The sequence below is a fragment of the Melospiza melodia genome, chromosome 6, assembly GCF_035770615.1.
Source record: "Melospiza melodia melodia isolate bMelMel2 chromosome 6, bMelMel2.pri, whole genome shotgun sequence".
Taxonomy (NCBI): Eukaryota; Metazoa; Chordata; class Aves; order Passeriformes; family Passerellidae; genus Melospiza; species Melospiza melodia.
This window is the reverse complement of record NC_086199.1, coordinates 6,851,987-6,872,590: the sequence shown is the minus strand read 5'-3', so window position 1 is coordinate 6,872,590 and position 20,604 is coordinate 6,851,987. Positions and strand designations below refer to the sequence as shown.

General features: G+C 44.2%; 1 protein-coding gene across 1 annotated transcript in view; it reads left to right on the top strand.

Annotated features, from left to right (window-relative positions):
* The first annotated feature begins 9,716 nt into the window (after nt 1-9,716).
* The window catches only part of KCNH5 (potassium voltage-gated channel subfamily H member 5), a 153,286-nt gene continuing 142,398 nt past the window's right edge, over nt 9,717-20,604 (top strand). Inside the window, exon 1 of the mRNA XM_063159762.1 lies at nt 9,717-9,823. Within this exon, the coding sequence (XP_063015832.1) occupies nt 9,751-9,823 (73 nt within the window). The 5' untranslated portion in view covers nt 9,717-9,750. The remainder of the gene's footprint in view (nt 9,824-20,604) is intronic.

Genomic DNA, 20,604 nt, shown 5'->3' with positions numbered 1-20,604 from the left:
ATAAAAGATGCAGGATTCTGTTGTTTAGTTGTTTTTTTTTTTCCCCAGAAGATTTAGTAACTGTATAGGTCTGCTTTTCTTTAGGTCTAGCCTGTATCTATTCTGAGACAAAGAGATAGATGATAGATGTAATTAACAATCAGATGATTTTTGCATGATTTGCAGCTCAAAAAGCACTTGAAAAATAGAAGTGTTTCTGGTACAAATTTGTTTGTATTGATAATTCCCAGTTTTCTAACCAGAAATTAATGTAAGGCTGCAATTATATCTTTCTGATGGAAATGAGATTCAGCAATACACAGTCAACTGCTGCCCTCAATTTTGGAGAAATCCTTGCCCTGAATTATTTCATTACTGAATGCAAAGGACTCCAGTGAGGAGCTACAGTGCAAGCACAAATGGTGGTCTTTGGAAATGAAAGTAATATTTATTACAGAGATAATTATTATGGCTATAACCACTCATACTCCTGTACATGGCATTATTCATATACACGTTCCCTTTATATTTATATTTTTTATTCACAGCACTGACTGTAGGAGCAACATTTTCCTCTTCTCACAGAAGTGGAAAACTGTAGCCTGCTCTGCACTCCTGTCACACCCAGCTGGAAAACTTTTTTAGGTGATTTCTACAATCTGTAGTTAACTTGAGCTGCATTTGGAAACATGGAAATAGATAAAAAAATTAGATGTCAAATAGTTAAGGGGTACAGCTGTGACCTGCTTTCATAAAGCAATGTAAAAACAAATTAATGTCTCAAATGTTCAGATGCTCTGTTTCGATAACTTGATTTAATTACCTGCCTTATGTTAAAATTGGTTTTACACCACCTAATAACTTCTTCCAAAGTAAAGTAAAAGTTAGGATTTTGAAATAAAGAAATTATCAACCTCCAGCAGTTGGAGACTTTTTTTCCTGGGATATTCTCAGCAACTCTTGTTCCCCCATTGTCAGAGAAGAGAAATTCTAATGGATCCGTGGCACATGGTAACTCCTTTCCCCTGAGCCCACTTTAAACCCCTGCCAAAAAAAAAAAAAAAAAAAAAAAAAAGCAAGATGAGCTTGGTTCATATTTATCCAGCCAGAAGTTGTTTGGAGGGAGGGTTGCATCCAATTAATCACTGGCTTGACTCTGAGGGACACACCTCATCCAAAGACTTTTTTTCCACAGTCCTAATGTGCTGCAGGCAGTTCAAGGTCTGTAGGCTTCAGGCTGGTCACCCACTATAAACAGAAAAATGTGTTTTATCTTACCCTGTTTGTAAACACAAGGGAAGGAACCAGATCACCTAGAAAGATTTTTTTTTTGAAAGTTGCTTGGTCAATGCCCTGGCACATCCTTCCTTCTTACTGAGCAGAATTTTGTGTCCTCCAGTACTTAACTCAGGCTGAACAGCATTTTAAGCAGGATCCCATCTGCTGGGCCAGTTTGTGTTAGTGAGGAATGGTGTTACTCTGTGTATCCAACAGAACAGCAAATTAGGGACACCTTTTCCATGCAAATCAATTAGTCACATAAGATGCTCCTGCTTTCCAAAGAAGTGCTGGAGTAGCAGCTGTGTGACTTGTTATGAAAGGTCTGTGTGTCAGCAGATTCTGCCTCTATGTTGTGCTTTTCTGCAGAGCCAGCAGCAAATCCTAATAAAACTTAATGTGAAAAAACATTGCCAGTGAGGTGATAGGTTGAGATTAACTGCACTAAGAAGAGGCAGTTCCATGCTAAGTCTTTTTTAACTTCTCTGTAGAGTCACTGTTATAAACATACCAATTTAAGGGCTTCTTTCTGCTCCCGTGAAAATCAATATGAAAACTCACACTGAATTAATCTAAAAAAGAAAAAGCAGCCAGCCAGCTGCTCATCCTACACTTGGACAGCTACACTTTCTGGCTTTCCAGTAACACAAGTTCTAACAAGTATGTTTAAACTCATAATTAGCCCCACACTGAGCTCTAATGACAATTCCTAAAAAAAAAAAAAAAAAAAAAAAAAAAAAAAATTGCAATTGAGGTAAGCTCTGATGCAAGTAATTTCCTTCTCAAAGATAATTTTTATAAACAAGTGTATATAAATAAGTTTGAAACTGGAAAAAAATACCCAACAACTTGTTCTTAACTGCATCACTGTTATTGTAACATATTCCCCCAAACATATAAAACACTTCACTTAGATTTCCTACATTAGAAGAAAATGTTGTGTTTAACACCAAATGTGTTTAACATCTTTTGGTGGTGTTTGGGTTTTTAGGTACATTTAAGCTGGGTTTAAGTTCCAGGACATTTAATGTCTCCCACTTATGTGCATCCTTCAGCTGCCAGAAGGTCTTGAGATTTTCTAGTGTACTTGAGGCACAATCCCCAGGCTCTCAGAGGTTTCCCTGTAACATAAAATGTGGTGAACACAGTGGACTTTCAGTTCTGGGGAAGGTTTTTTTTTTTTTCTGGAGCTCCTGCTGATTTCAGCAGAGGCCCCAAAACTGGCATGATTCTCACATGGAGAAGGGTTCAGAAGAGGTGTCAGATGTAGGAATAACCTGTAGCACCTCTGGGCAGGAAAATGAAGTGTCTCACTTTGCCACAGGCACCTGTGATCACTGACTGACTGCTCTGTCCCCCTTCCTGCCAGTGCAGCTCCCCATGTGTGTGCTACCACCTGTGGAAGGACAAAAATATTCACCATCCAAAAAAATAAAAAAAGAGCCACGATGACAACTAGAGCCTCAGATCCCTGAGTCATAGGAGCAGGGACTCTCAGCTTGCCCTTCTTTAGCAAAGAAAATATCTTCCCTTTGGAATTCCCCAAAAAGCCTGGTCAGAGCACAGCCTATGAAGCAATTCCTGTCTTGGAGTCTGCAGGAAGCCTGAAAAACAGCTCTGATGCAGAAAATGGCTCCATTCTCCAGCAGGGTGCTTGCTCTCCTCTCATCTCCCACCTCTGGCCACGGCTCCAAAGAGTGGGGGTTATTTGCTGCTGCTCCTTTCACACTCCCCCAGTCCCCCTCTGATGGGATTGTGACCTTTGGGGTGCAGTGGGGGGTGTCATGCTCTTTGGGGCTTCTATCAGTCTTAATCCAGGCTATTATCTACTCCTGCCTGAAAAATATCCCTTTCTGCTACTAGGGTAGCATTTATTTCTGAGTTTCCTGCCCCTGTGGTGCCAAGGATTTCTTGCTGGTTCAAGTAGTCCAAAGATTCCCCAAAACATGGAACTTTGGAGTCAGGAGCAGGTTTTTTTAAAGTCTATTGCAACCTGTACCCAGGAAGGACCTGTGAGCCTGTGCAGTCCTTGCTTCTGTCATGGATTTCCTCAGGGCATGCCTGCAAGGATGATTTTGGGGTAAAAATCCAGGATTAGTCAAAAAGGTCAAGAGAAGCAGAATGAGATTCTGTGACATGTTCTTAGATGGACACTACTTTAAATGCAAAATGGTTCTTCTAAGACAAACCAGTGGATTGTTTTCAATTCTTAATCTTTTCTGTGATGATTCAGCTATTGGCAAAAATAAGTTGAAGAGTATGATGTTGAAGCATTGTTATCCCATTTTTCCATGATTGTTATTTAATATATTACCTGTTCGGGGTAAAAATATTTTCCCCTTAAGAAAAACCAACAAAAACAACACCCCCTCACCCTCCAAAAACCCCCAAACCCCCCACCAAAAACAAAACTAAAAAACCCCAACCCCCCCACAAAACAAAACAAAAAAGACAAAAAATCCAACAAACAAACAAACAAAAACAACAACAACAACACAAGCCTAAACACCTCCTCCAACACAACTGCAAGAAGAAAAGACCATAAGTCTATTTTTCTTGGTCCTCTGTAATTAATGCAGTGATTTATCTCTGTAAGGCCTGCCAATAAATTATTGGTTGCTATCAACTTATTTCTCAGGATGAATCCCTGGGAGAGGAAGTTGCCATGGGCTCATCAGAGCCCCCAGTGATTAATGTGGGTGCTGATATTTGCTGTCCTTATGATGGAAGAACATTTCCTGCCCTTATTCCACATACATTTTGGACTACTGAACACCAACCATTTATTTTTCACATCTGACTGTGATTTACTTCTCCCAAAAATTGCTTCCTGGGCATCTTCAAGCTGCCATCCTATGGCACTGTGGTCATCCTGGGACTTTAGGTTAAATCAGAGGACTCTTCTCTCCTTTCCAAACAGGAGTTTGAGATTTCCACCTCTTCTCTCCTGAAAGGTCCTGAAGACACGAAAACTTTCACTCTTATCACTGTATGCTTCCTTAGCCACAAATGTGCTGCAGCATGTGTCAGGACTTCCTTTCAGGGTTAGAATTATGAGATCTCTACCCTTAAAAATGAGGGACTCCCTTCCTTCCAGGGAGAAAGTACAGAGGAGCCTTGGTTTGGGCCTTGCAGCACCTGCCTGATGCTGTGATAATGGACTTTGAAAGTTCTGATGCTGTTCAATTCTAGGTGTTATTTTAGGTCATTTCAGAAGCTTTAATGGCTCCCTGTGTCTGCACAGCTGGACTCATGATAACTGAAGCACAGACCTTGCAGGTGAAGGAATATGAAAAACAACATTAATAAAATGATAATGTGTTAAAGGCTCTTTCCCCAGGTGTCTGATTCTGGCTAAAGAAAAAGCTGCGGAAAAGGAAAATTGGGTTTCCAAGCACCCCAAAGGGAGGCAATGGCCATATAATGGCTGGGTTGCTTCTGCCCTTATGTTTGTGCATTGCAACAGAGTCTTCAGTTTCATTCCTCACAATATTTCATGTATGTGCATGTATAAACTTCTGACTTGTGTGCAGCTTTGGCCTGTAATATCTTCGTGTGTGTGCCCACTAGAGAAAATGAAAGCAATGAAATAATAAGGCAAGGGCTATAAAAAGTGTAATGTTAAAAGCAAGCAAGAGTTGTTACCGTTAAATCTCCTGTTAAACAGGGATCTTCCATGAAGCTGTGCAACTCATTCAAGCCTAGGCTCTCCCATTCTTCCTCTATTTTTCATGAGCTCCTGGAGAATGCAGAGGTTGTGATTTGGAGAGCTGCTTTGCTCTCAGAGCTGTAACCAAAGACTCCAGACACTGAATGCACAAACTTCTGCTGAGCTGGGACTCCTCTGCTAAAGCATCCTGGATGTCTCAAGTTGGACACTGTAATTTCCCTGACCATTCTGACCTTAATCTCCCCGTGCCCCAGTTTCCTGTCTGATCCTGGTATGACAAGGTAAAATGCAGAAGATATTCAATGGTGCCTACAAAGCACCAGCAGATTAGTGAGGAGCACCACACACACAAAAAATTAATCATGCCATCCTTGAGCACAGGTTGGCTGGGGTCCCAGGAAGGTGGCACAGGGCCATGTTGGATGAGAAGTGTAAAAGGGAGAGGCTTAGCCATTATCCTCAGTGCATCCCAGGTGCAGGACACACAGGGAGCCTTAATTCCTCCTGATTCCTGTGTGCTTGACTCAGCTGAATGCTGTTGCTTCCCTTAAGTTCTTCATTCCTTTGCTTTGCACTGCCAAAGGGACTGAGGGACAGGACATTCATAACCTCCAGGTCTAGCTGTCCAGACTTAACTTGCCCAACACAACAGAGAATAAAGAATTCTCATCGGTGCCAAATTAGAATCCGGCGAGTGCTTTAGGTCTGAGGTTTCATCAATACTTTCCATCAATTTTTATACCAAAACCAGCGAGTTTTGTCAAGTTTTTATTGATTTCCTGTCTGCCAAAGTGCTTTTTCAAATTTGTAATGGGGTAAGAAGAAAAACCCCTCAAAACAGGGAAGGAAAGAAACAGCAACTTTTTATTTTTAGGAAAGAAACAGCAATTTATTTCCTCCCCCTCTGTATTTTTTGTCATCTAAGTATTTTTCTGGTCTTATCAGCGCTGCTATGAGCAGAGGTATTTCCTTCTTTTTGAAGGCTACTGTCTGAAGGCAACGCAGAAATGCAGATCTGATGCCATCCCCTCAGCAACCTTCAGACTCAGATTCCACCTTTATGGTGAGCAGGATGGTGGGCTCAGAGATGCTGCTTTGCTTCCTGCAGATTTCTGAGAAACCTCTCCACAGTTCTTGGGTAATGTTTCTGGAGTCAGTAAAAAAACCCCCATGCCTTATGGTCCTCCCTACTGAGGAGAAAAAATTGCAGTATGAGCTCCCCTGTTGTCCCACCCCAGTGTCTGACAACAGATGTTCTTCTTCACTCATGGAGTAAGATTTATTGTCTAATGCCTCTTAGGAGAAAAGTCTCTTCTGTCACATCCTTTGGTGTAGATGTTTTTGCCTTTAAGGAGAAAACTCTACCTGCTTTTCCACCATTAAATGTTAAGGATTAAATGTTAAAATGAAGGATGTTAAATCCTTCAAATGTCTGTCTCTAGCATTTGTTTCCCACTTGAGCTGTTGTTACAGGAATACATGCAGCTCATTGGAAAGCAAATAGTGCTAATTTGGAGTTCATATGCACAAATCACATTGTTTATAACCAAAGCCCACGTTCATCTTGATGGTGGTTTTTAGAATGGGAAGTCTTCTGTGTGCACCTGGGCTAGCATTCAGCTCTGAGCCTTGCCAAGGGTATCCCATGACTCAGCTCTGCTCTGAACATTTTTAGCCCTACACGGGTGAGTCTCACTGGGTCCCCAGGGCAGTCCCAGGGAACCTGACTCACCTTGTTACACACAGCACTGAGAGCAAAGGGGATGTGGAGCTGTTCAGCAGCTGGGATGTGCCAATGACTCAGGCTGTTCCATTGGATCAGTGCCTGACCTGTTTATGCTGCTCTGTCTCCCTCCTCTCCTAGGAGCCCTGGGAGCGATGATTCTTCAATTCATAAATTCACAGAAGACACATTTAAAGCTCTGTGCTGTGAATAAGAACCAGTTCTGAAATGTTTAATAGTCCCTGAAGGAAAATAACCCTCTCCTGTAGGTTTAGATTCCAAGGGTCAGCTCTTCACCACGTGCAGCTGAACTTCACAGTGTGTACTGTCTCCCCTTGCTGTGGGAGCTCGGTGCTCGCCCACTGCTGGGGGATTTGGGGGATTGTGCCTTTTGTAGAAATACCAGAAAAGAAGGAAGTCACCCTGAGCAGCTGCTTCAAATTTCAGAAGAAAGGAAATGGTGGAGCAGAAGAGGAAGGAATCATGACTACTTTTACTCTGGTACAGTGATGAGCTCATTCCCTTTCTACTTTTTTCCTTTTAGGAAAGGAAAACTCGTTTCTTCCCTTTAAGAAACAAAGTTTGCAAGCCATGAAGAAAGAAGAACTAGGAATGCTCTGATCATCCATCAGGAATGTTGTTACATTTAGCTTAGACTACTTTTCTTTTTTCTTTTTAATGTTTTAACAATTAATTAATTCCTTAAAATTGAAACTGTTTTGACTTATCTATTCTGGAAAAAAAAAAAAAAAGGCATTTTGAATCACAGTGGGTCTTCTGCTGCACTTGAGAACAGCAGGTTGAGATTGGGGTATTTTTGATGTAGAAAGAAGCTGCCTAGGTGTCTTTTTCCTACTTACAATGACCTCAAACCTTTCTGACAGTTTCCTGCCTGGTGGTTCGATGCTGTTTCAAAGCACAATTCGAAGATTCCCAAAAGAAGACAAGAGTCTCTTTGCAGTTCCCAGTTTGCTTTCTTTGTCAGACTCTTCTTTTCAAGGTTATCTTTAGCCTCGTCCAGCATTCCAGGAAAAGAAGGAAGTGTCCTCTGGAGTTTTTTGCACCCTTGGCATAGAAACATCGCACCACGTCTTGCCATTTCTCTCTGACATCTGTGACATTTAAAGATATGTTTTTGGAGCTTGCCCCTCTCCATAACCTATTGTTTAATTAGTGCCACTGGAAATACAACAAGAGAACTTAAAAACGAGGGATCTGAAGTTGAGGAGATGGAGCAGGGGGGATGGAGTGACTCTTGGGCATGATGAAAAGTTTAGGGGAAAGGGTGAACAAGAAGGGGTCTGATGAAAAGGGGTGTGGGAGGACAAGTAGCAAGTCTAGGCTTCAAAATGAAGTTGGGAAATGAGTAGAAAAATTCAGATTGGTTGGGAGGGAGGGAACTGGGGAGGAAGAGGTCATGGCAACACTGTCCAGACAGATCAGTCACACAGTATTTGCCTGTGCACGGCTGGGCTAGGTGACCTACAGCTCACTTGAAACAAACAAAGGTGTTGCCCTCCACCGTCCAATTACTGGAAGAAAAATTCCCCTGCACCTCGGGGCAGTGCTCAGCAGGAGCATCTTTTAAACCACACCACTCTAAGGAAAGCCCTGAAGATGCCAGACCTGGGAGGAAAACAGGAATGTTTGACAAATCAGGTCTGGTTCACACCTCAAACTTGTTTTCTGTCAGCACTCCCAATTGAGCTGCTCCTGATTTGCATTCGTTTAAATGAAAGGAAAACCAGACAATTTCCAGGAACAGCAGCAGTGGCACCCAGGAAAGTGCTGCTCCAGCAGCAGCTCCTGGGGTGGCAGAGATTTTAAAGTTTAAGCCGTGGAGTGCAGGTGACCTCAGTGTGCCTCGCTGGACCAAGACTCAAGCACAGGAAGGAGCAGGTGTTGTAAGCAGAATGAAAAGATAAATAAATTGATTTTTCCACAGTGGAATGATGTCCTCTGGGAGATGCACTGCTGCTTGTGCCAAGCAGGGCAGGAGCGTGCGGCACAGCGGGATGTGCTCTGCAGAGCGTGCTCCTGCTCTGAACAAACACTGATTTTCCATGTCTTAGTTCCTTCTACCATCCTTGCCTGTCTGCAGCAGCATGCTAAATTAGCAGAGGCAGAAGCAGTAGGTCGAGAAATTCCTTCCAGGATTTTACTGTCCATAGCTTTAAAAAATGCGGTCCTAGTCAGGAAAGGGCTGGAGGGAGGAGGGCGGCTGGGTCAGGAACAGGGCAGAGCGTACTCGGGAGCTCGGGTGTGGCGGCTCCGGCACTGACTCACCTGCTCCTCTGGGGCTCCGGCGCGGCAGAGCCTGCTCCCTGAATGCGAGGAGAAAAGAGAAAATACGAGGAGAGAAACCCCAAATCCGCCTCCTGTTTCCTCGCACGGAGAGGGGGGAAATCCTCCAAGAAATATCTTGATGCCTTCAGGCAAGGCTAGTGGCATTTAACACGTTTCGTTGCACTTTGCGTTTATCTTTTGCGGGCAAAGCGCGGCCGCCTTCCCGTGTGCCTCACAAGCACTCCCGAGTGTTTTCCCTCGAACCCAACCGCTGGGGGGGGGAAAAAAAAAAACCAACAAAAAAACAACCCTATACAAGCCAAAGAACAACCACAAACAAAACAATGTCTAGATGCAAAACCTGAGTTTCGCTCAGGGCAGAACTTCGCAGGGGACCAGCGAAGGCGGGGCGGGGGGGATGCTCGGGGGATGCTCGCGGACGCCGCGCGGTGCCTCCCGCATCCTCCCCATCCCGGGGCGTCCTTCTCCATCCCCATCCCCATCCCCATCCCCATGCCCTGCCGTGTCCCCCCCGCATCCCCCCATCCCCGGGCGTCCCCCGGGCCGGCGGGGCGGGCGCGCAGGCGCAGGGGGGGCGGGCGCGGCGCTGGGAGCGCGGAGCGCGGCGCGGCCCCAGACCGCGCTGCAGCCGCCGCGGGGGCGCCACTACCATGAGCGGCCGCGGCCGCCCCTGCGCGACTCACGGGCACCGGGCGCTGCCGCCGCCGCCGCCGCCGCCGCCGGCCCCCCCCCGCCGCCGCCGCCGCCGCCGCTGCCGCCGCGCACCCCCGGCCCCCGAGCCCGGCGCTGCAGGATGCCGGGGGGCAAGAGAGGGCTGGTGGCACCGCAGAACACCTTCCTGGAGAACATCGTCCGGCGCTCCAGCGGTGAGAGATACCCCCGTCATGCATCCATCCGCCCGTCCGTCCGTCTGTCCGTCCATCCCTCGGTCCCTCCGGCGTTGCCGCGCCGGTGGGTCCGTGCCAAAGCGGTGCCTTCAAGGAACGCGATCCGCTCGTCCCCTCTCGAGCATCCCCTCGCGGTCCTTGCCCCTGTCTCCCCGCACTTCTCACATCGCAGTCGCTACTGCCAATTCCAACCTTCTTCTCTTTCATGATTATCTATTTATCGTCTTCGCTCATCCGGTCTTTAAATTTTTAAATATTTTTTTTCTTTATCTTTAGTTTTGTAATAATTAGGACTTGCAACTGTTTCCGTTCAGGGGGTTCAAAGTTTTTTTGCGATTCTGTGGCACTTTAAAGTCTGTGGCGAAGGTGCCGGGAAAGAGGTGAGGGAGTGCCTGTGGTTTGGATGATGGCAATCCTGTGGCTGAGCAAATGGGTTAAGAACTGTCTGCACTTGGTCATTTACGGCTCCTCTGTTAGGTGAATATTTACAGGGCTGGTTCAGGACTGTGGCACCCAGTTATTCCTTGCTGCCGGAGTTAATTTCACCCTTTCTATTGCAAAGCAATGATCGAGAGCACTGTACACAGCTCCATTAAAGTTACGATGTGTTTGCAGCTATTTGGGTGTGCTGGTGTAGATGCTGCTTTAGGCAAGTCCTGTGCTGGTTATATTAATTTTTTAATGTAGTTTTTGCATTGGCACAGAGCTACTGAGACATAGGAGTGTTCGCACAAATGTAGGAGAGCTCAGCTTTGGGTTTTGCTAGAAGATAACTCCTTGGTCAGCCCAGGTTTAGGGTGATGCTGCCAGGGGGAAACATTGCTGTGCCAGCGTACACCTGGGCTCAGGAGTGGGAAAGGTGAGCAGAGCAGAGCGTAGAGAAGAAGTACTGCATTTAGTATTAATCAAGACACCAATGGGTTGTGAAATTATGCTGAAAAATGTTCCATTCCAGCTTTCCCTATTGCACAGTGCTGGATGTACCTCTCAGTCACACCAGTGTGGTCTGGTGTGCTGGCTTGGAGTGGATTTGGACAGCAGGTAGTGAACTGGTGATTCATGGATTTTCCTCATGAGCAGGAGTGGGATGAGGAGTTGGAATTTGTTTTAAAATGTTGTGTGTTAAAATGCCAGCTTGGTATTGAGCTGGTTTAGGGGGGCTTCCTCCCTGTTGTGTTGCCTCTGTCAGTTCTGTGGTCGGCAGCTGACTCCCTGTCAAGCCCTGTAGCTGCCCGATCTCCAAGAGCTGCTTTCCCACAATAGTGTAGTTATTTCCCAGAATATTAAATGCAGGCTTAATTAATAGGCATTTATATAGCACTTTCCCTCTGACAATTTCAAAGTGTTGGGTGGAATTTAATTACACTTCGCGGCTGCTTGTGGAAGAGGACATACAGAGGTTTTCTCAACCTGTTCATCAAATTGTGGCGTGAATGGGGGCTTGGGGCATAACAGCTGATTTCCCTAGGTCAGGCAGCATGTCAGTGGCTGGGCTGGGAGCATGGTTTGGGAATGCCATGGTTTTGTATCATGCTCTAATTAAATCCCACATCCTCCCTGCTGAAAGCTCAGTAAAGCTTTGAGACATCAAAAATTGGAAAAGCTCAGAAGGCTTTTGAACATTGTACTTTAAAAGCATGTATCCCCTCCAGTTTTTAACCTGGTTTAATTTAGGAGCATAAATCATGCTGATCTGGTCATTCATTCTGCTTTTTCTGTGCCACTGATGATGTCTAAGCATGGTGTTCACTAGAGAGGTAAATCTTCTCTGTTGGACACAAAGAGGAAAGTAGATTGGGAATTTGTATTTAACTCATGTAAATTGTCAGTGTTGTGAGCTGAAACATGATTTAGTTCTTATTTTTGTCATTCAGGACATAGCCTGATTTATCCATTATAGAAATAGTAATTTTCTTTGGATTCAGTACTGTTTAATCCAAACTTAATAGTATACAGTGGAGCAAATCTGGTTCAAGTATCTCCTGCCAGTGCTTGAAGAAGACAAGGATTTGGTCTGCTGCGTTTGTTTTAAGACTTGGATTCACCAAGTTCCAAGGGATTTTTCCTTGACAATTTGAGGAATGGGATGAAGGAAAGACTGATGATTGTTTTTTAAAATACATCTTCAGCATTCCCCCAAAAGCGTTTCTGTCACCGTTCCTGTTTCAGGAACATTCTCTTTTGAGATTTGTCACATTTATGCAATCTCATTGCACTTCTTGATCATAAATCTTTTCTTAACAACCAAGAGAAGGTTTGTAGGCACAGGTAATAATTTCTATTAGGCTATGGGTAGTGCTGGAAAAAATCAGGCAGGTATTTCAGCAGATAGGCTCTTCTTCAGGTGAAATAGAAGCAATGGCTTCAAAATGAAGTGTTGATGGAGACAAATTATCAGAGTTACCAGAGATGGATCCTAATAACAAAATTTATAGACAGAATTGTAATAATTTTAAAATGTGAAAAGTCAGGACTGGGAGCGGGTGTAGCGGGAACACGGTGTGCAGGCTTGGTGTGGTGTCTAGCCTGGTGTTAAAAGCAATCATATATTAAATTTTCAGCATTATTTGGGCACTTTCTCTTTAGGAATGTCGTGAACCCTTCCTTTTTACCTCATATTTGGCTGCTCACTAGGTTAAAATTTTGGGAGAAGCCCTTGCAGTGTGCAGCCAAGAGCAAAGCACCAAGGAGCTGAGGAGAAAGGAACGGGGTGGCTGTGACCAGGGTGGATGTGAAACAGTGACCAAGGCTCTTTGCCCTCTCTCTTGGAGAGTGGGAGAGCTAGGCTGCCCTGCTGGATGCCCCTCTCCATGCCAGGGTGTTTGGGAAGGATGGAGCTGCTGTCAGAGCGATGGAGAGGTCCCACCATGTTCCCCTGGGGGAACAACATCTCCTTTGGAGACAACTTGACACCTTGGAGCTTGTGAAGTGTTTTAGGTCAGCATTGAAGGTTGGTTTATGGGCAGCATCACAAGCTGCAGGTCCTTCCCAAAGCATGGGGGGTGCATGGCAGCCTCTGCTCTGCAGGGTCTTTGCCCTCACCACATCTGAGCTCCACTTAAGGAGAGCCAAAGCCCACAGGGAGAGCCCTCTGTCCTTAGGGCTGCTGTGCCTGGTGAAAGGGACAAGCAGACCTGTCTTCAGGGTAATCTCAGTGCACTCCCTGCAATCTTTTTTTTTTCCTTTTTTCCTTTAAAGCACAGTGAAAATGCACTGAGGCTTATCTGAGGCTCACCAAGATTGATGCGATCTCGCTCCAGCCTTGGCTGTGCCCTAGATCTGAAGAGCACCAGTGTTTTGCTGAGCTGAAAGGTGTTTTGTGAGAGCACTGGGCTAAATCACATTAAGGTGACTGCCTTTTACTGCCATTAGTATTTGGGATGTTTAATAAGGACCATCCTAAGGGCAATGTTCTCTCCCAAGATGTTCTCAGCAGGCTGTGCCTGTTATTACTGATATTGTTGTTCACTTCTTCAGTGCATTCAGAGCTCTGAGTGATACTCACCCGTGCTCAGCACTGTGCAAGTGCAGAGGGTACAGAATTGGGCAAGTCCCTAGATCAGGGCTGGGATTTATGGACCTGTCCCATGGGCACAGTCATCCAGTGAGCTGAGACATTTAAATTTTGTCTTGCTTTCACAAATTTTATCAGCAGAAAAATTAAGTATATGTTAATGGCATAATTTGCTTTTATGGTAGAGTGTGAATTTGTGGAAAGGGTGTCTGGGACTTGGCAGCAAGATGCAGTAAAGACTGCTAACAGTTTGGAAGAGGGGATGAATTTAGTGAAAAACTATATAATCTTATCTATATGATAACATTCATCATTATTGGATATTGTTTCTGTTGCAATAACTCTTAGAAGCTTCCTCATGAAAATGGGTCTTTCACAAATTTTGACACTGGGATGAAATATTGGCTCTCTAAGGCTTACATGGGAATTTCAGCATGAGTTTTAATGAAGCTAGCATTTTATTCCTGGCCTTTTTCAGCTTTATGCTGTGTTCCTAAAAAGCAATTGCTTCACACAGACCTTTTTGCCCTGCTGGGTCCCTGTGACTGGTGGGTGGAAGGATCAGCTCTGTTCACAGGTGATTTTTGTCAAGGCAGGTTACCTGGAACGGAGGGAAAAACAAGTGTCACATCTGTAGCAATAAGGCACCTTTTAAATTATTATTCCAGTGGTATTACAGATAAAATAAGTGTCTCTTGTCTCTTCTGTTCTTACTAGCTGTGTAGGGTTCCTGTCTGCCAGGCAGGGATGTGGGGTGTGGTGCATGTGGGCTTCTCTCCCCTACATTAAACCAAGCTGCATTTTCATCTGGCTCCAATTAAATCACACATGCTGCCCAGAGAAAGTTCTTTAAAGCAAAGTACTTCGAGTTTAGTGGATGTCTGTCACTTGGGATCCTCAGAGAAAAATGCAGGGCTCAGCAGTTCCCTAAATCCCTGCATGAAAGCAGGATGCACCGTAGGGTGAAAGTTTCCATCCTCCAGTTCAGCTCAGGAGTTAAAGAAGGGATTACCAAGGTGCTCATGTCATTGGGTTTTCTTTGGCATTGGAAGGCACAAGGCTCCTTCTGCAGTTTCAGTGACTGCAGGGAGCTTGCTGACACATGAATCAATGCAAAGTGGATTTTTACACTGACAAGCATTCCTAGATGACATATGTGAGGGGTTTGCAATTGCAGACACCCTGTTTTCCTTGCTTTTCAAGTGGGCTCGCTGAGCACAGGCAGATTAAGCATCTCTGTTTGCTGCTGCTGAAATTGGGGGAGTTCTGCATGGCTAAAGTGTTTATTTTTACTTTAAAAAATAGTTATGGAAGCTCTGTGCCATTTTACTAATTTAGAAACTTAAAGAATGCCATGTTAGTGAAAGGAAAAGCTAGATTTTCTTGAGATATGATCAGCTGCTTTGTGGTTTTATTTCTAATTGTGGCTCTGCCCTTCCTTCCTTCCTTCCTTCCTTCCTTCCTTCCTTCCTTCCTTCCTTCCTTCCTTCCTTCCTTCCTTCCTTCCTTCCTTCCTTCCTTCCTTCCTTCCTTCCTTCCTTCCTTCCTTCCTTCCTTCCTTCCTTCCTTCCTTCCTTCCTTCCTTTTTTCTTTTTTTTTGTAATTTTTATTATTTTTTGTAATTATTCTTTCTTATTTTTGTATTTTTTTTTCTTTTTTTTTTTCTTTCATTCTGTACTCGGTGGGAGATGTTTCCATCCTCTCTTTTGGGGGAAGTTTGAGAGCTGCTGAGCACTTGCCACAAGAGGTCACTGCAAGAGTTGCTGCATTCCCAGGTTAATGTTGAAACCTGTGAGAAGGAAAATAATTAAATAGATTTTTTTTTTTGAGGAAACATTTGAGTTTTCTTATTGCAGTCAGAAGGAGTTTGCAGCCAAAGAATAATGTCAGGAAGTGGAAATACATTTAATTAGCCTGTTTTACAGGGTGATGTCTGGTGGTGAACTGGGATTTTAAGTCATTCTCTTGGATAGCTGAAGGAAATAGGATTTTCTGATTTGATAACATTAAATAATAGAAGATTTTGGAGTTGGTACTCTAATAATCTGCTTTTCAGATACATAAAAGGACAATACTTGTTTAATCAGCACACTCAGGACACTGGCTATTGGAACTGCTGAGCCCTGGCTATCCCAAGTGCCTGACTCCCCACCTGGGAGGGGTTTTAGGATCAGTCCTGTGGAAAGCTTTGCTCCAGCCCCTGGCACAGAGAGGAGACACAGGGGATGCAGCTGATTTTCTGCCCAAACAGGTTTTTTTGAGAAGCAGCCAGGCTCTGTGGAACTGCATCCAGGACTGGCTCAGTGTTTGCAAGAGGAGCCCTGTGTCTGAGGAGCTCCTGGTACCACAATTTCCTCCTCTGGGAATGTGAAAGCAGCACTTTCATTCGTGTAAAGCTGGAAGTCTGGATTCTGCTTCTCCCTGAGGGTGCCTGTGTGCCTTGAGTGAGAGCTGCAGCGTGCTCCAGTTTGAATTTAGTCCCAGTACATCTATGTTGTGTTCTGCATAATTTTAATAGAGAGCAGATTCAGCAGAGGCATTTAGATGATAACTGGGATAGGTGAGGGTCAGTTTAATTCTAGGATAAATGGATGTGTGGGGGAGAAACTGTGATCAGAATTGTATGAAATGTCAAATTTTCAGGTAATTCATAGAGATGCTCTCGTGTCCTTACTGCCTCAGAGCTCTTCCTGGGGTCAGTGATGTGCCACAGGAAAGGCAGGGGCTGTTTGTGGGCTTCCCTTCACATTCCAAATGACTGCAGTTCATCTTCTGACTTTCGAGGAGGTAAATTTCAGGCAGGCTCTAATTTTTCTTCTTGAGCTCGCTTGCTAAATTGCTGAAAGCTGCTGTGTTCCCAGCTGAGTGGCTTACATGTGGATTTAATATTTCAGCCAGGGCTGGGTTATTCATCTTCTGTTTTATTTGAGGAGCACGTTTTTGAGGCAGGAAGTGGATAATTTCAGCCCAGTCAGTGTGATCACACCTTGCTTTGGCTTTAGCCCTCTGCATCTTCATAATGTGAGCATTAAATAAAGACAACACTGGCATTGAAAGGTGACGTAAAGAGTCAGTCCTTTGAGAGGTTTTTTTGGTTTTTTTCAGGCAAGCAACACTTAATGTACTGGGTAAATTGGGTGACAGTGATGTTTTGCATGCTTTAAAGACACTGGGGAAATTACAGCTTTGTTAGAAAACAGCACTGTGGTTTTACAGACAGGAGTACAAAGTGCTGGTGGAGGTTTGTGCTTCAAGAGCAGAGGTTTGTCTGCAGCCAGCCCCAGAGCTGGAGGGGCGTTGGTGCCTGTTGAGGCAGATTTCAGAGGGCTGTGCCCTCCAAGAGGGTTTAGGATCTTCTGTATTCCTTGGGGATGCAGCACCTCTGGAGCACGTGGTTGGAGTCAGCACAGACAACACCAGGGATTGTCAGGGCCAGGACTCGCTCAGGAAAGCTAAGAAAACTAAAAAAGAGACCTTTTTTATTACATCCCTCCTGAGACACCCTTTACAAGACGCTCTAAACAAATCTGTAGCAATTTGCTGACCCTGTGTAGATTTGAGGAGAATCAACTGACTGCAGTTGAAGTGGTTTGGGGCTTTTATATCAGCAAAAAAAGGCAAATTCCAGATGTTTCTCAGCCCCCATGAGGTCTGAGCTGCCTTTGCTGTGCACTGGAAGGGTGGCAGTTCTGAAGGACAGCTCTGTGTAAAGTTGACAGCGGTAGGAATTTGCTCCTAGATGAAAATGCTGCTGCTTTTTGTTATTATAATAATTATTGTTGTTTGTGTTCTGCTACTACTTTATTTTCTTTAGAACGTCTTTTCAGTGGTGACCTTTCTAAAAGAGGTCAGTTGCCAGTTTCCTTGAGAAGAAAGGGAATTCTCAAAAATGGTGATTTAAACAATTTTGGTTGCAAGTGGTACCCAAGCGTTCTTGAGAAAAGATGATTAGAGACAGCGTTTCTCACTTGGTTAAGCATATCTCCTGGAATGATTTAGCTGTTCTTGCTCTCCTGTCATTACATAACAGGAATTTTACACCGCTTTAGGCATTTTGTTAGTTAAAAAAATTGCTCGCACACTGTGGTCTTTTTATTTTGTTTTAATAACAAACACAAGGCTCAGCACCGTGTTGAGTGCCAGCTACTGCAAGACAGAGTAAGATTAAAAGCTTGCTGCTCTACAGCATAGGCTGCCTTTAAACAAAAGAGCCTTTTTTTACAAAATAAAATCGTGGCAACAGCAAATGCAGTGCCTTTTAAAAAATTGTTTTTCTCAATTGTGTTTTCCAACGTGAAGTTTTGCTGACTGAATGCCTCTAATACCCCGTTTCCTTGCCATCAGCATTAAACCTTGCAAATAGGAGAGTTATGTTAGGTAATAAAAAACCTGCTGCCTTCCTGAGAGGAATCTGGCAACTCTGAGACAGATGAATCTGCTGGCAGACCCTGCTTTCCTTACAGACAGACAGACGGGCAGACAGACAGACACTGTTGTTCAGAGGTGTCCAGCCAAGGAGCATGCACAACCTACAGAGTTGGGATTTGGGTTCCCTACAGGGCATCAGAAAGGGGAATGGGGGGAGAAGATGGTTGGTGAAGGCAATGACATCAAGACAAGCTTAGAAATAATAAAAATTGACATCAAGACAAGCTTAGAAATTAATAAAAATTGGCCTTTTGTCTGTAAGGAAATGGGAAGTGGATGTGCACTTTCAGTGCATTGGAGAAATCAAAGAAGGATGAACACATCACCAGGGATTTTGGGGTGATAATCATGTGAGTTTTGAAATTAGCTGCATGTAAGTGTTTTCAGAGTATGAGACACCACACCATGGTTATCTGGATCCCAGTTTCCTGGAGTTTCTCCATGTACTGGATCAGACCACAGCCTCTCAGAGTTGCTGTCCTGCTTTCAGCAGTGACCAGTGTCTCTCTGACCAGTGGGGAAGCCCCAGCTTCTGTAGAAAAATATTTGTGAGATTGGAAAGCTTCACAGAGAGAGTTTTTCCTTTCTGGGCACAGCAGGGATATTGCACAAGTTTTGGTTTACAGCACCTTACAGATGACATCAGCTGTATTTGTGCCCTGCCATTCATACCTTTGGCTGTCCTTGGCAATCCCTGCTGTGATCTTTCCATGAAGTTGTGACATAATTAAAGTAAATTCTTGTGTTCTGGTGTAGGTGTAGTGGCTGGATTCAGTGATGCCCAGTTATAAGTAACTAATCTTTCTTAAGAAACACTTTTTATTGAGAATAACTCCAACAGAACATATTCTCTCAAAAGACTTGCTTGCAGAATGCAGTTCTTGTCTATTGGATCTGACAGGAATATGGCTGTGGAGATCCCAGTGCTGGTGCCATGCCCACCACCCTGCCATTTCCAGACATTTTGTTGGCTCCTTTTTCTTCTGAAGAGGGTCTGAAACACCTCTTTTATCTGTCAAAGACTTGAGCGGGGAAGGAGAGGTTGCCTCTCCCATGAAGGGAGTCTGAACACCTCAATTTTTGGCTGTCCTGTGGCAAATGGAGATGGAGATAAAATGAGGTTTTTTCCAGCCTTTGTCTCTTACACCTGGTTCAGGCAGCTAGCTGGAAATTGGACAGAGTGGAATTTGCCATAGACTTGTGGAAATAATGATCAAAGACACAACTGTGATGACCTTTCTTAGCCAGGAAATCATGAATCTGAACTGTGGGAATATGAATATCAGGCATGTGGGATTTAGTAAGAACTGGCTGTGGATTCATCCTCATTGGAGGGAACTGCAGAAATGGACTTTCAATAAATAATTAGTGGTAAAAACATAATTTTATAAAATTATGGTCAAAACCAGAGAGGTTCTCTCAAAATGTCCTGTCATCCAGTACACAGGTTGGATTTTTACAGCTGGGTATGGACTGGCTCATGTAGAATTAAATCTGCACGGAGTTATGATTTGTAACTGCAGAAATAGGGGAGAATTAATTGTGTTTTGGTTGAAGAAAATAATGACTCGTGGTAAAATATAAGGTAGGTTAAATACAGAGGGTTCTGTGAATACTGAGATTTGGGTACCCAATAAAACCAAAGGGTCGGACACTGACCTGTTCTTCCTTCAGTTTTATCAGGTTGCTCAGTGAGCAGCAGCATTAATGAAATGTGGATTTGTGCCTGCACTTGGATTTATTGGTCTCTAACAAGAGGCAAAGATTGATTTAAGATTTTTCTTTGACTGGAATTGCACACACACACACACACACACACACACACACAGATATTGGTAATGGAGCTGGCAGTGCTGAATTTGCAATTGGGCTCAATAATCTTGGAGGTCTTTCCAAACCTAAAAGATTCTATGATTCATATTCCTGTGCTGAGCATGGATGTATGAGTTTTGCTTGCTTAGGAGAGAAGGGTAAAAAAAAGAAGTCAATTAAGTAAAGGAAAATTCCAGGGGGCAAAAAAACCACTATCTAAAATCTGGTCAAATTTCTAATATGAATATTATGGATCTGATCTAACCTTAAAAATTAAAAATAATAATATCTACCAAGATGTTTCTTTTTTACCTCAAATTTTAAAAGAAAAACCCACAACAATTTGTCAATAGCTTGACTTTACGTTTTTTCCCTCTCAAGTTTCTTGTGGATTTGATCAATTCGTTGAATGCCTTATCAAATATTTTGAGACCCTCGGGTGGGAAGAAGTATAAAATCCATAGAAAACAACCATTAAATGCTATTTATCTGGCTGCAGCACATATCTTCTGCTGTGTGCTCTGTGTCCTGAAACAGGGATGTGGTGGGAACACCCAACTGAGCTCATGTCTGAGGCTGGGGAGGCTTTGCAGGAGGGTTGTCTGCTCTTGGACTGTGACCCTCTGGGGAGCTCAGGGATGAGCAGAGCACCCCTGAGTGCATCATCCCCACGCTGTGCCCTTTGTGTCAAGGTGTGTTGTTGAAACCCAGGACATCCCTCTGGCTGTGCTGAGCAGCCCAGACCCTGCCAGGGGGCTCAGAGACCCTGGCACAGAGCCCAAGGTGCCCCTGTGGGTTGGATTATGATCCATGGGGCAAGTTACCCACCTTAGATGAAGATCTGCAAGCCACGACAGCTTAAGTAGAATGATAGTGAATTTATCATGAGGTGAAAAAGTAGATTTTGGGTTTTTAGAATGGGGATTCAGGGGGCAAGATGGAGGGATCTGGGTGTGTCCAGCCTTTCTCCTTCTTCTTCTTGGCCTCCATCTTCTGCTGTGATGCT